Source organism: Carassius carassius, chromosome 26 (assembly GCF_963082965.1).
Source record: "Carassius carassius chromosome 26, fCarCar2.1, whole genome shotgun sequence".
Lineage (NCBI taxonomy): Eukaryota > Metazoa > Chordata > Actinopteri > Cypriniformes > Cyprinidae > Carassius > Carassius carassius.
Genome location: NC_081780.1, coordinates 23,396,238 through 23,413,169, shown reverse-complemented (window position 1 = coordinate 23,413,169; position 16,932 = coordinate 23,396,238). Strand labels below are relative to the sequence as shown.

Below are 16,932 nucleotides of genomic sequence, written 5' to 3'. Positions count from 1 at the left end.
CTCCGTGCGGGGCCTCACGAAAGAAAACAACGGTTTGAGGGACATGTTGGACGGGTATGAAAATAGGCAAAGGCGTACGAATCTTAGGGTCCTCGGCGTCGCGGAGTACAGCGAGCGGGGGAAGTGTCCATTGAAGTTCATGTCTGAACTCTTGGTCAAAGTGTTGAATGACGACAGCTTGTCAAAAGCCCCGGAACTGGAAAGATGTCACAGAGCGCCGATGCCTAAACCGAGCCCTGACGCAAACCCGCGGCCGTTCATCCTCTGCTTCCATCGCTTTCAGGAGAGAGAGCGCGTCATGCAACTGGCTATACAAAAACATCAGCTCTTTTTTGAGGGCAGGAAAATCTTTATCTTCCCGGATCTGAGCTCTCGGCTGGCGACCAAGCGCAGCGCCTACAAGAATGTAAAATCACAGTTTTATGAGAAAGGGGTTACGTTCAGCCTACAATACCCTGCAACGCTGGTGGTGTACTTTGAGGGATCCCGGCATTCATTCAGCTCGGCCGAGACTGCTGAAACTTTCTACAATCAACACTTCGGCTCAAACAAGGACTGAGTTGGCAATGACAGGACGGGAGGTAAACCAGTATCTCCGAATTAGAGGGATGATATCGACCATAGTTCTTGGAATGACTTTAACCCAGGGGACTACACTCAGTTTGAATGTGACGCCCAGACGCCCGTCTCTTGCTGCTCCTATGGGGACAGAGTGCTGATAACTGAACTCTGTAAGTGCTCTTGGGGCCTTGTGGTTTTTTTTCAGGGGTGTTGTTGTGCCAGTTTTGTTTTATTTTATTATACAGGTCCTTCTCAAAAAATTAGCATATTGTGATAAAAGTTCATTATTTTCCATAATGTAATGATAAAAATTAAATTTTCATATATTTTAGATTCATTGCACACCAACTGAAATATTTCATGTCTTTTATTGTTTTAATACTGATGATTTTGGCATACAGCTCATGAAAACCCAAAATTCCTATCTCAAAAAATTATTATATCATGAAAAGGTTCTCTAAACAAGCTATTAACCTAATCATCTGAATCAACTAATTAACTCTAAACACCTGCAAAAGATTCCTGAGGCTTTTAAAAACTCCCAGCCTGGTTCATTACTCAAAACCGCAATCATGGGTAAGACTGCTGACCAGAAGGCCATCATTGACACCCTCAAGCAAGAGGGTAAGACACAGAAAGAAATTTCTGAACGAACAGGCTGTTTCCAGAGTGCTGTATCAAGGCACCTCAGTGGGAAGTCTGTGGGAAGGAAAACGTGTGACAAAAAACGCTGCACAATGAGAAGAGGTGACCAGACCCTGAGGAAGATTGTGGAGAAGGACCGATTCCAGACCTTGGGGGACCTGCGGAAGCAGTGGACTGAGTCTGGAGTAGAAACATCCAGAGCCACCGTGCACAGGCGTGTGCAGGAAATGGGCTACAGGTGCCGCATTCCCCAGGTCAAGCCACTTTTGAACCAGAAACAGCGGCAGAAGCGCCTGACCTGGGCTACAGAGAAGCAGCACTGGACTTTTGGACAAATTTTGCATGTCATTCGGAAATCAAGGTGCCAGAGTCTGGAGGAAGTCCAGTGTCAAGTACCCACCGTCAGTGATGGTCTGGGGTGCCATGTCAGCTGCTGGTGTTGGTCCACTGTGTTTTATCAAGGGCAGGGTCAATGCAGCTAGCTATCAGGAGATTTTGGAGCACTTCATGCTTCCATCTGCTGAAAAGCTTTATGGAGATGAAGATTTCATTTTTCAGCATGACCTGGCACCTGCTCACAGTGCCAAAACCACTGGTAAATGGTTTACTAACCATGGTATTACTGTGCTCAATTGGCCTGCCAACTCTCCTGACCTGAACCCCATAGAGAATCTGTGGGATATTGTGAAGAGAAGGTTGAGAGACGCAAGACCCAACACTCTGGATGAGCTTAAGGCCGAAATTTTTTTGAGACGGGCATTTTGGGTTTTCATGAGCTGTATGCCAAAATCATCAGTATTAAAACAATAAAAGACCTGAAATATTTCAGTTGGTGTGCAATGAATCTAAAATATATGGAAGTTAAATTTTTATCATTACATTATGGAAAATAATGAACTTTATGACAATATGCTAATTTTTTGAGAAGGACCTGTATTACTCTACGTCTGTTCCCTTTTTCTGTTTTAGGTATGTGTTTACACTATATTGCTTCCACCATATATTAATGGATTATATTGATTTTGGCGTTACATGTTAAGATTTAATGCTCACATAGCTCTCCCAGGGAGAGTAGATAAATCGTGGATACTACCAAGGAAGCCAAGTGTTTATCACAAGGGGCTGGGCGGGTTTGGGGATCACACAGAATATTTTTATTTTATATCAGGATCACAATGTATTTTGATTAGAGGTTACCAGGATGACTAATTACATTGTATTGTCCCTCAATGTTAAGAGGGTTAAATTCACCATTTAAGCTAAAAAAGTCCTAAATGTCCTGAGAAGGAAAAATGTTGATGTGGCTCTCCTATCTGAAACACATTTACAACCAGCTTATGTCCGTTGTATGCAGAATAAACATTACAAAGTGGTGGCATCCTCTGGAGATGGCTCTAAGACTAAAGGGGTTATGGTATTAATGAAACACAAACTTAATTTGGTAATTGAGAAGATTAACTCTAACAAAACTTAGGGAGATGCCACAGCCCATATACAGTAGAATCACAGACAGCAATTATTTTATCAGTTTTAACAATGAAGCTATGCGTCAGATTTCATCTTCATATCCAATTTTGAATACTTATCCAACCAGGGTTTACATTAGCATTGAGGGGACAGCATTTCCCCATTGTTGCTTTAATGCTTTGTTGCTGTCCATTCACTCCACACTAGTAGCAGCTGCAGCTTTCAACCCTACAGTACATTCTTAAAAACATGAGGAAAAACGTGCTGCTTTGATGGTCTTTTTTAATGAGGAATTATTAAAAGAAAAACAGGACAGTAATCATTAAGGTGCAAACGTTTTTCAATTTTAATAATTTTCCATTGTCCACATGCTAAAACAGAATATTGGAATCCTGGAAAAATATACCAGGCAGGTTCAACAAACAAGTTACATGAATAGTAAAACCCTCAAGACCATTCTACTAACACAAACTGAGGTAGGAACCAGGCTGAGGTAGGAAATTAAGGTTGAACTCGAAAGTGCAATATTCAAAGTGCAAAACATTTAAACATTATTAAGTAACTTTTCAATTTTTTGGCTTGTTTGCCCAATAAATAAGTAAAAAAAAAAAAAAACTTTTCTACTTCTACTTTCTGTCCAGTGAGTGAAAATACCTTAACTGAATGAATATCTGTCACTGGTTATAGTCCGAATAAATAACTAAAATAAAAAAAATAAAATAATAATAATTAATGAAAAGTGTGCAGGGCCAAGGACAGTTTTATTTTCCGAAAATCCCTTATCTGAATGAAGATCCTGTCTTTGGTCACAGTGGTCTCTCCCTGGTGGATCAGCTGTTTTTTGCTTCCTGTAAAGACAAGATATGCTCTGTTATTTTTATGCAGCTCACCTCTGCACATCAATATAGTCATCTCCATTGGCAATACATTGTACTTCTATAGCCCAATAAACAGATCATAACAATATTTAATATACCTTCAAATATTTTTGTTGGCATTTAAGATCAGCTGCTTCTCAAAGTTGGCATCCCCCAGCCGGTTTCTCCTGGGTCTGAATGAGATAAAAAGAAATTTTAACATACTGAATATTATGGCAAAAAATGGGAACAGTAATCTGTTTTAAAGCAATTGTGAACTGGGGCAATCACTGAAATAATTTGACCAAATATTTATATTGAAAACCATAACTAGAATAATATCACCACCAAGAACTATGATTGAGGCTGGGCATTTACTGTACTTACTACCAAAGAATAATAATTATGTAATATAATCACAGTTTATTCCTACCTGAATATTAGACCACCGATGCTGAAGAGCCTCTGTACTGGAGCGCTTGAGGGCAGGGCAGTGTTGTGTTTTATGAACAGCTTCCTGAGCTTTGAAAACTGCATGTATTATCAAACCCATCTGTGGTTGGGGCATCCAAATAGGTGTCCACTTCAGATTTTTGGAAAACCTGAGGTTTTTTGTTAAATCTGAAGAATGATGCTGCAGGATCTATCTTGTCACTTTCACCTCTGGACTGGGCTTGACCGGAGTCTCTTGCAGCTGAGTCATCAGAGTTGAGGGTTTGAAATTCTCTTTTCAGCATCAATCTGTACTGCATACGTTTCTCCTCATCAGTTGAACGCCTTGACAAAATTTGAAGCATTATCTGTTACTGTTCATGCAACCTTACTGTGGATTTTGAATTCTTTGTTTACATCTGACAATAATTTTGCCAACACATCATGTGTATGTGGTCCTTTAATCCGTCGGCATGCCAGTACAGCAGAGTATCTCTTAGAAACATCAGTTTTGTTTAGCCAGTGGACAGTGATGCCCATAAATGCCTTGTTCACAGCCGACCATCTGCTGTTGTGCACACAGTATCGATCTCAGACAGTTCAGTCTTAAGTTCACATATGTTTTCTTTAAATTTCTTGTTTAACAGTGTCTGTACTTTTTTTCTTGATGGCACCTTTTTGGATGGCTGCAACCCCTTAATTAAGTTTATGAAAGCTGGGCTTTCCACTTTACTCAAAGGCTGTAGGTCTCCGACAATATACTGCACCACCAGGTTGTCCAGCTGTGGCTGGGAGATGATAACGGAGCCGCTACAGTACGCAGTTAATGGGGTTTGGGTCGAGGATCTGTCCTGACTGTCTTTTGATTTTTTATTTGCTTTCACATACCTTGAAAGGCTAGCTGGGTGCTTCAGTTCAATGTGCCGTTTCAGGCTTGCTGTGGATGTAACTGAAGTGCGGATTTTCTTTTTGAAAGCCGGCGGGCAAAGTTTGCACAGAAAAGTGAGATTTCTCCCATTCTCACCGACATTGTCATAAAAATCTTTTAAATGATCATACTCCTTGCTACATGCTGCTGTCGCCTCCATGCTTTTTTTTTTTTTTTTGATGACGCGTCACGCATGCGGCGGACGGCGGTGCAACACTGGTGGCTGGTGTTGCCAGATTGGGTGTTTTTCCGCTACATATTAAGACCCGTTTGCGGTGTCCTGAGAAAGCGTGCAGTTCACAGACACCAGAATGAACGAGTTCACAGTAACGTTCATCAGGCAGTAATACAGCACGTTCAGTTCACGTTCGCCCAAAATATGAACGAGTTCATGAACTATCGTTCAATGAACGCGTTCAGGCACAACACTGCCCATAACACTAGAGGAATTACACACAGTAGTAAAATTAACCAATAGGGGGCGCTCACCGGGAATTGACGGGATACCTGTGGAACTGTACCTGGAATTATGGAATATTATAGGACCTATTTGGCTAGATACTATTAATTCAGCTATAGAAAAGGGCTTCTTCCACAGGGATCTCAACACAGCACTTGTTTCGGTACTCTATAAACCAGGAAAGGACCCCCAGAATTGCTCAAGCTATCACCCAATTTCTTTAATTAATGCAGATATAAAAATTTATTCCTAAGCTATTGCCATGCGTCTTGATAGAGTTAGTGGGAAGTTAATAAATTCAGATCAGACTGGTTTTCTTAAAGGGCGACAGGCATCAGATAATGTCCGCCCGCTCCTGCATATTATCTCTGAAACCAAAAAGACAAAACTATCCTGTGGACTTTTGTTTCTTGATGCAGAATAGGCCTTTGATCGCTTGGGATGGAGATATTTGAGGAATGTCCTGGAAAAATTCAAATTTGGCCCAAATTTTATTAAAATGATACAAGTATTATATTCTAATCCCTCTGCAAGGAGTGTTACAGCATCTCCCGCCATTTTTAATTTGTCACTCGACCCATTATCCCAATACATACGCCAAAGCACATTAGTAGCTCAAGTTAAAATAGGGTCCACATTACACTACACTCCGTTTCTCTGTACGCAGACGACACGCTTATTTACCTCTCGGATTTACAGCAATCCCTTCCGAATGTCCTAAAAATCATAGAACACTTTGGTACATTTTCTGGCTATAAACTCAACCACTCCAAATCAATTTTAATGCTGTTGAATACGGATCTGAAGAAATTAAATATCCAATCCCGTATCCTAGTGGCGCAAAAGACCACATATTTAGGTGTTGCTAATTTCAACACCCAAATATGTGGTCTTTTGCGCCACTAGTATACGGGATTGGATATTTAATTTCTTCAGATCCCAGTATCCAGGCAATAGCTAGGAATAATTACTCATCTATTTTGAAAAAAGTCGAGGATGACCTAGTGAAGTGGGCAGCATTTCCATCGTCTATGCCTGCCTGTCAGGAGAAACGGGCTGGATTCAGTTGCGGGTTACACTGAGCTTTATTGAAAGCAGATAAGACAAGGCAGATGAGTATCATTCCACAATTTAACTCGTTCTGCAGCCGAGACCCAGAGAAATAAGCACTGGAATCTTCTTGGAGTACTGCATTCGTGAAATCAAGAGTCAGAGCAAAAACAGCAAAAGACACTGGAGCCTGAAGACAAAACAAGACAAGGGGAGTACACAGACCAGCTCGAGCTATTGGTAAGCATTACAACAGTCTGGCCATGAACAGCGAAACACAGGGAATTATAAAGGGAAAAAATTAGAAGAGCATTGAGAACAGGTGGCAAACAATTAAGGTTAACAACGGAGAAACAAGGAGGGCAGGGAAAACTAAAATCAAACAGGTGGACACAGAAAGCTGTCAAACCATCCAAACACACACTCACAACCCCATAAGGCAGGTGATTAGCCCCAAACCCTGACAGTACCCCCTCTCCCAGGAGGGTCACCTGACGCTCCAGGAAGGGGCCTACCTCTGTGAGTTTGACAAGACAAACAGAAACAATCTTTAAAGACAGGATAAAACAGACAAGACAGCCCCTTCAGATGGAAAACAGGAACACATCTCCACGGCCATGACCCAACTGGCAAAGACGACCTCAGGACATAACCGAACCGACAGAAACATTTTACATGACCATAACTTGACAGGCAGATACACTGTCTACGGTCTTGACCCAACAGGCAGGAATGACCTCTGTAGGTCTGACAGGACAGGCAGGAACACTTTACATGGCCCAGATGTGACCGGTAGGAACAACACTTGAGAACTTGACAAGACAGGAACAATCTCTATGGCCAAACAGACAAAGTAGGTTGGGGCAACCTCTCAAGGTGTGATCTCTGGACACTTGACATCTTCTGGACACTTGACAACATCTGTGGACATGACAGGAAGGATCTCTGGACACTTGACAACATCTTCTGGACACTTGACAACATCTGTGGACATGACAGGAGGGATCCCTGGACACTTGACAACATCTTCTGGACATGACAGGAGTGACCTCTGGACACTTGACAAGATCTTCTGGACACTTGACAACATCTGTGGACATGACAGGAGGGATCTCTGGACACTTGACAACATCTTCTGGACACTTGACAACATCTGTGGACATGACAGGAGGGATCTCTGGACACTTGACAACATCTGTAGACATGACAGGAGTGACCTCTGGACACTTGACAACATCAGTGTGGCTTGTCACCTCTCGCTGAAGGCTATCCAACCGTGTGAGGAGTTCGAAGACTCGGGCACTAAGAGCGTCCACATCCTGCGCAATGGTGTTGAGCTGGATGGCATGCTGACCCAATTAAACTCCCTGCTATAGGAGAGCCGAGAGAAGTGGATCAGATCCCGCTGGATCCATAATTTGGCCAGACTGTTCTGTCAGGAGAAACGGGGCTGGATTCAGTTGCGGGTTACACTGAGCTTTATTGAAAGCAGATAAGACAAGGCAGATGAGCATCATTCCACAGTTTAACTCGTTCTGCAGCTGAGACCCAGAGAAATAAGCACTGGAATCTTCTTGGAGTACTGCATTCGTGAAAACAAGAGTCAGAGCAAAAACAGCAAAAGACACTGGAGCCTGAAGACAAAACAAGACAAGGTGAGTACACAGACCAGCTCGAGCTATTGGTAAGCATTACAACAGTCTGGCCATGAACAGCGAAACATAGGGAATTATAAAGGGGAAAAATTAGAAGAGCATTGAGAACAGGTGGCAAACAATTAAGGTTAACAACGGAGAAACAAGGAGGGCGGGGAAAACTCAAATCAAACAGGTGGACACAGAAAGCTGTCAAACCATCCAAACACACACTCAACCCCAAAAGGCAGGTGATTAGCCCCAAACCCTGACACCTGCCTGCATGGCTACAATCAAAATGAATATTCTTCCACGTATAAACTTTATTAGCTCTATGCTTCCAATATCACCCCCAACAGGGTATTGGCAAAAACTTGAATCAATGCATAAAAAGTTTACTTTGAATGGGAAGAACCCGTGCATCAAATGGTCAACATTGCAACGGGATAAATTTCAGGGTGGATGGGCGTGCCCGAATTTCAAGTTGTATCATTGGGCCTTTATATTACGTTCTTTAAAATACTGGCTTGATGCGGAATTAGTGTCACCTTGGAAAACGTTAGAACAGGAGCTGGTGCACCCATTAAGGCTTCAGGATGTGATTTTCTCTGGTCTGTAACATAAGAAGTGCTATTCAGAATTTGGACCAATAATTTCGTATACAGTACAAACTGTGATTAATCTAGAGAAACATGTAGACTTCAAACTGAAATGGCATAAACACTCTCCTATTTGGCACAATACCAAATTATTGACAGGTGGTAAACCATTTATTTCTCAACTGTGGGCTCAACATGGGATCTGGACGTTGGGAGATATCTCAGGGCAAAACTCAATTTTAGATTTTCCTGTTCTAATGTCCCACTTTGGTATCCCAAGAAATTCACAATTCCTCTACTTTAGGGTAAGGTCAGCTCTTAATTCACTCAAGGTTCCCTGGGGCTCTGCATTAAAGGCTCATCCTATAGTGTCTCTCATGGAAAGAGCACCCTGAAAGAAAACAATCTCATTCATTTATAACAATCTCATGTCATACACCACTACAGAATTGCCTGGGTATAGATCGTGGGAGGTGGATATACCTCTTGGAACAGAGACCATTAATTGGGAGGTGGTGTGGAATAATGTATTTGGGTCTTCTAAAAACCCAAATCACCAATTAATCCACTACAAAATCTGCCATAGGACTTATTTGACACCACGTAAAAGACATTTATTAGGTCTAGTGCCCAACCCCTACTGTACATTTTGTAGTCAGGGCACCATGGGCACATTAATACATGTTTTATGGGAATGTTCAGATGTACAAAGATTTTGGGGCAAAGTTGAGGATAAGATGTCTGTTCTGGTGGGGAGGAAGTTCCCGCTGGAGCCGGCGCTGCTTCTTCTAAATGACGACTCCAGACTTAAGATCACTGAGATAGAGCGTAAACTCAGGTTGGCTGGCATGACTGCAGCGAAAAAAATTGTTGTTCTGAGGTGGCTTCCTCCGCACCAATTATCAATAAAACACTGGTTTCAAGCTCTTCTTGAGGTGATCTACCTGGAGTGGTCATCAGCCCGTATTAATAATGCCAAGCTAAAAACGTTGGTGATGTGGGAAAAGGCTGCAGAGGATGTAAAGAAGCTATTGTTTAGACTTTTTGTGTCTTTCATCTGTGGTAATTCGTTAGGTCCAATTTGTAATCCTGATCATGATTTTGGTCTAATCTGTGTGCTCCCTAGGGAAGTGGGAGGGAGGGAGGAAGGGCGGGGGAGGGTTTTTTTGTAGTTGTGTTACTTTTTCAAGATTAGATTTGAAAAATCACTCCACCTAATACCATTTAAAGTGTGGATCTGTGGGTACAGTCTATAGAGCCTACACACAATAGTAAATGCTACTGTGATAGTATTTATTTAATGTGTTGAAACTTACTGTGTCAACAGCAACACAATGCTACATTATAAGTCAGATGGAATACTTCAGAGAAGAGGTTCCTGTCATAAAGCTACTCTTGCTTACCCTGACTAAACAAACCTCAGCAACTGCAGACCTGCCAGAGAGTGAAGAGTTACCTCTAACAAACATAGTGGACCTTCAAATTTTGGAAAACAAACTGAAGAAGGAGGCCTTCTACAATGCGATGGTACATCTGATTTTATTAAATACCAAACACCTCTTTTGTATATTGCTTTTGACAAAGGATTCTAATAAATAAATAAATGATTTAAGTTTAATACTTTTTCATTACAGTTTTAATACAGCTGTCTTGTGAATACACTAATGTATATCTTATTTTAGGTAAAGTATTTGGCAACATTTGGAGGAACAAACTATTCCTCCAACACAAAAAGGATCCTACTCCGTATGCTGTCTACCAAAGTGGCTCTGCAACTATCCTGGAAGAGCTATGGCCAAAAGTTGGTCTTTGGAAATATGCTGATCTGTAAAGCAATCATAGGTATACTATGTTGTTTTAAAAGAGATAAGGCATTATAACAAATAAAAAGGAAATAGGACTAAAAAATGGTAACAGGGACCAATTTTCACTATTAACCTGCTTATTAGCATGCATATTATGAACATATGGACAGTGTATTAGCACTTATAAAGCATATTTTCTGCATGACCATATTCTCAACCCCTAATCCTACCCAATACCTAAACTTAACTACATTACTGACTATTAATAATCAGCAAATTAGGAGTTTATTGATACAAAAGTTGTAGTCAATGGTTTGACTAATTGAATATATTGGCATAATATAAATGGAAAAAAGTTTAATAAGCTCAGGTGCGTTTTTTGATATTTTCACCTAAATTTGTCATACACAAATTCAAATGTTTACCCTACACACATACAGTGGAGGAAGTAAAAAAAAAAGGTTTAATTGTAAACAAAACCATTTGAACTACAAAATATGAGTGTGATTCTTTATAAATAAAATTATATATGTTTCAAATATTACAATAAACACACACACACAAAAAATATATATAGGTGCTTTTTTATTATTATTTTTTTACTTTTTTTTTTAGTCTGTTATTCAGGCTCTATTTGGTTCAGTTCTTTGCAATTTACTTAGCTTGATGCGAATAGTTGCCAAAATGTACCAGAAAAAACAATCTTTCAAATAACAGCTTCTAACTCTGAATTGAGTAAAATTTTATATTTTTGCATTTAAATGTGTCATCATGAGTTTCCTTTTCAAAAAGAGTATTTATAAAACACATTACCCGCAGAATCCTATTTTACTATGTGTCATAAGCACTTTTCTTGGTTATTGATTGAATTATGTTTCATTTTTATGAACCTGTATCTGGGTCTGCAGAGTTTAAGTTTAATTGACCTCCATGTTACATGTACCCAGATATCTCTGTTTAAGTGTCAGTTCTGGATGGCACACTTTTGACAGGATATGTCTTACACCAGCATGTGTCATCATGTCATTACCTGTACTTTTGGTCAAGTTTCTGACCAACAGCAGGTCATAGTAGTGGTGTCTACTTTATTTTGCCTATGTCAAAATATAAGATAAATCAGCCTGTGGACCCGGAACAATCCTTAAACTCAAACTAATCTGAGTTTCCCCAGTCAAAATGCAAGTTTAATTCCTTAGTGCCTTAAAACAATTTCAGAACACTGGGGAACTTTCTCAAGCTGAAAAGTCTAAAGAGAATTGAAGAACCTTTATTTAGTTTTTAACATTTGTAATCCAGTTGTTTTCTTTCTTTCTTAGATGCCTTGACAAAATGTCACCAAGCTACAGCAAGTGAGGCAGAAGCCTGCATCAAAACTTGGCTCCGAAATGCCAGGGACAGGGCTATGGGGGACGGCAGGGACGGGTCAGAAATTTACTGGGAAAATGCATGGATGCCCCTGAGGGGAATTATTTTTCATTTGCTGTTTGCTTTATGTGTTCTGTGATGTGTTTTTTTTTTTTATGATTTCTATATCTGTTCCAAAATTAATTTCTGTATTATTCAGCACCTTATAAAGCACCATGCATTGCTTATGTGTTTTTTTTTTCTGAATTGCTAAATCAACCTTTTCACACCACAGTCTGAACAAAATGAAGCATTGCTTGGTAATTGGTCAACAAAGTATTGATAGTTGTGTAAATATTGTCATAATAACAGTTGTCTGTAGTTTTGGTTGATTGTAATCCATTATGTAAATTTCTATTAAAGTTATGACATTATCAAGACGAATTTGTTCTGACAAGAGTTTAACTCTAAATTCTTGTCATATTTTATAACTATTTTAGAAGCAATAGGAATTAAACTGTAATAATGTGAGAAATGTTCAAGGTGTCTGAATAAATTTTGGTTTGATTGTATATTTAATTTTTACATTGAAGACTATCCAGTGCTATTTTACATTTAATTATTCGGTTTCTGTACCTGGACACCTACAAACTTGAAAAAAAACATAAGCGTTGTGTAAATAGCAAAAATAAATAAAAATGAACGAACATACAAATTAAACAATTTCAAACAGGGCCCACTGGTACAAGCTTCAGCAGGGCCCCGCAAACCCCAGCTACGGCCTGCTTGTGGGTGTTGAATACTGTGACCAAACACCAATAACACTTGTTATTTTGGAAAGTAATGCCATAAAATAATTGTTAATTTACAATGTTACTTTACAATGTTACAATTGTGTTACAAAAGTGTTCCTGTGTTCTTGATACTCAAGAAAAAGAAGGCGAAGGCTTCAGTTTCTTAATCTTAAGAAATAATAGAATAACTCTTTAAATAATACAACTTGTTACTTTCAATGCAAGTCAATAATAAAAAAAGACTTTTGAAAGGAATTTTAATGATTGAAGTTATTTATCGTAATTCGTGTAGGTCATAAATTCAAATCCTAATAGTCATAAAAAGGTTTTAAAAAGTCTTAAATTTGACTGATTAAACCATGCAGAAACCCTGAAAAAGTTGGACATTCAAAGGGCAACTGGGGCCAATAGGTTTACATTACTGTGTCGAACCAAACTAAATTGTTATTTGTTAAGGACAAATAAGAGTGTATACCTTTGTCCCACATTATTCCCACTCTTTCCCCACTGTGCCCACACCCAGTCCACACTGTACCCACGCTCTACCCATTGTTCCCACACCCATTCCACAGTGTACCCACACTCTCCCCACACCCAGCCCACACTGTACCCACACTCTCCCCACTCCCAGTCCACACTGTACCCACACTCTCCCCACACCCAGCCCACACTCTCCCCATTGTGCCCACACCCAGCCCACACTATACCCACGCCCAGCCCATACTTTACCCACGCTCTCCCCATTGTGCCTACACCCAGCCCGCACTGTACCCACGCTCTCCCCATTGTGCCCACACCCATTCCACACTGTACCCACACTCTCCCCACACCCAGTCCACAGTGTACCCACAGTCTCCCCACACCCAGTCCACACTATACCCACATTCTCCCCACTGAGCCCACACCTTGCCCACATCCAGCCCACACTATGCCCATGCTCTCCCCATTGTGCCCACACCCAGCCAACACTATTCCCAAGCTCACCCCATTGTGCCCACATCGAGCCCACACTATGCCCATGCTCTCCCCATTGTGCCCACACCCAGCCCACACTATTCCCAAGCTCACCCCATTGTGCCCACACCCAGCCCACACTGTACCCATTCTCTACCCAAACCCAGCCCACATTATACCCACACTCTCCCCATTGTGCCCACACCCAGCCCACACTCTACCCACACTCTACCCACACTATACCCACGCTCTCCCCATTGTGCCCACACCCAGCCCACACTGTACCCACACTCTCCCCACACCCAGCCCACACTGTACCCACGCTCTCCCCATTGTGCCCACACCCAGTCCACACGGTGCCCACACTCTCCCCACACTGTTCCCGCACTCTCCCCATTGTGCCCACACTGTACCCACACTCTCCCCATTGTGCCCACACCCAGCCCACACTAAACCCACGCTCTCCCCATTGTGCCCACACCCAGTCCACACTGTACCCACACTCTCCCCACACCCAGCCCACACTATGCCCATGCTCTCCCCATTGTGCCCACACCCAGCCAACACTATTCCCAAGCTCACCCCATTGTGCCCACATCGAGCCCACACTATGCCCATGCTCTCCCCATTGTGCCCACACTCTACCCACACTATACCCACGCTCTCCCCATTGTGCCCACACCCAGCCCACACTGTACCCACACTCTCCCCACACCCAGCCCACACTGTACCCACGCTCTCCCCATTGTGCCCACACCCAGTCCACACGGTGCCCACACTCTCCCCACACTGTACCCGCACTCTCCCCATTGTGCCCACACTGTACCCACACTCTCCCCATTGTGCCCACACCCAGCCCACACTAAACCCACGCTCTCCCCATTGTGCCCACACCCAGTCCACACTGTACCCACACTCTCCCCACACCCAGCCCACACTGTACCCACACTCTCCCCATTGTGCCCACACCCAGCCCACACTGTACCCACACTCTCCCCACTGTGCCCACACTGTACCCACGCTCTCCCCATTGTGCCCACACCCAGCCCACACTATACCCACACTCTCCCCATTGTGCCCACACCCATTCCACACTGTACCCACACTCTCACACACCCAGCCCACACTGTACCCACACCAAGCCCACACTATACCCACACTCTCCCCATTGTGCCATCACCCAGCCCACACTCTACCCACACCAAGCCCACACTATACCCACGCTCTCCCCATTGTGCCCACACTCTCCCCACACCCAGCCCACACTGTACCCACACTCCCCACACCCAGCCCACACTGTACCCATACCCAGCCCACACTATACCCACACCAAGCTCACACTATACCCACGCTCTCCCCATTGTGCCCACACCCAGTCCACACTGTACCCACACTCTCCCCACACCCAACCCACACTGTACCCATACTCCCCACACCCAGCCCACACTGTACCCACACTCTCCCCATACCCAGCCCACACTATACCCACACTCTCCCCATTGTGCCCACACCCAGCCCACACTATACCCATGCTCTCCCCATTGTGCCCACACTATGCCCATTGTGCCCACACCCAGCCCACACTATGCCCACGCTCTCCCAATGGTGCCCATACACTGTGCCCACACTCTCCCCACACCCAGTCCACACTCTCCCCATTGTGCCCACACCAAGCCCACACTGTACCCACACTCTCCCCATTGTGCCCACTCCCAGTCCACAGTGTATGTACCCTCACTCTCCCCACAAGGTTGGGAATCGTTAGACATTTTCCGGTTCCATTAAAATCATTAAACAACTATTTTACAAAATAGTGTTAAAAAAAAAAGCACAACACTCAACTACTCATTGCTCAGTACCTTTTATTACTTAATTTAAAGGTTGGCAATGTCAAAATTCGACATATATTACAGTATTAAAATTTTCAGGTACCGATTCCGTATCCATTTAAGTGAATTTTTATTATGTTTTTTACTACTTCATTGAATGTAGTGTTGCTGGATGGTAGTAATGTTGAGTAATGCTAGTCCATCAATCAACATGTGCTGCAAAGTTGATGTTTTTTACACTATCAATAACATTTTGCTTTTCAAGCAGGAATAAGCTGGTTGGCCAAATAGTCCCTTGAGGGCTAAGACACTTGTTAATTTCCCTAAATTAATAAAATATAAACTGTTATACTTATTACCATGTATACACACTCTTTATAAAGCCCTTATTTTACAAATAATAATTCAGTCAAGACATGGTGTGAATCAATGAGTGGTTTCCACAATTTTAAACATTTAAAATGCATGAAAACAAATATTTTCTATAACTTTGTTTATCACTCTTGAAATGACCTGTATGCTAAATAATCAAACCATCATACTTACAAAACAATAGCAATCTATTTATTTAGTGGTCCAAGCTGAAGTCAGTATTTCGTAATTCCTCAAATAAAAACCGATAGTCAAATAAACGCCGGGCCTCTGATAGTGGCCGGGGGCGTGGTCAACACGGACAAGTAAAGACCGGGGGAAAATTTGTGTGGATAATCTCCTAAGTGCCTTTCATATAATGTGCATTCAAATTAATTGTAATGTACAGTTGCCAATAGATGGCAGTAGCATCATTGGATTTAACACTGGTCTCATTTAGTGCCAGTGACGGACTTTTCAACAACTTTATTAAAAACGAACTTGAGAAGCATGGCACCCAGATGAAAATAAACAAACAAACAAGAGTTTTAAAGTATGCAGCGGAAAATTCGGGTGAAAAAGCTGCGAGATATTTTGACATTGAACCCAGGAGAATCTGATACTGGAAGAAATGGAAGGATGAGCCGACAAGATTAGCCGACAAAAGCAGAGCACGGGTAGCTGGAGGTAGGAGGAAAAAAGTTGAGCTGGAGCTAGAAACAAGGCTACCTGACTGGATCTACTCCACGCGTGACAAACACAACCGAGTATCAAGAAAAATGAAACAAAATAAAGGGTTGGAGATCTACAATTTCGTGAGTGATGAAAGAGATTTGTTTGTGGCTAGCAGGGGTTGGTTACAAAGATTTCTACAGCGCAATGGTTTCTCACTTCGATGTCGCACCAGCATGGCCCAGAAAGACCCAGATCTACTAACTGAGAAACTTGTTTCGTACGTTGACTACGTTAGCAAGGCTGTCAGTTCTAAAAAGATTTTAGAAAAGGACATCATTGCAATGGACGAGACTGCAGTTTGGTTCGATATGGTGTCTCCCTCTACTGTTGACACGAGGAGCAAAGAGCATGGCACTAAAAACCACAGGACACAAGAAAAGCCATATTACAGTTGTCCTCGCTGGCAAAGCCGACGGCACCAAACTGAAGCCTTATATTGTTTTTAAAGGGGCTATTCGTGAAGTGAAGGCAATGCAGCAGCAGACCT

At 42.2% G+C, this 16,932-nt stretch overlaps 1 protein-coding gene across 1 annotated transcript; it reads left to right on the top strand.

The window, feature by feature from the left end:
- Nucleotides 1-9,370: 9,370 nt before the first annotated feature.
- On the top strand, nt 9,371-15,295 carry LOC132105976 (uncharacterized). Its single transcript, XM_059511560.1, has 4 exons — nt 9,371-9,461; nt 13,272-13,427; nt 13,475-13,672; nt 14,907-15,295. Exons 1-4 carry the CDS (start codon nt 9,371-9,373, stop codon nt 15,293-15,295), a joined length of 834 nt encoding a protein of 277 aa, XP_059367543.1.
- The last annotated feature ends 1,637 nt before the right edge of the window (nt 15,296-16,932 follow it).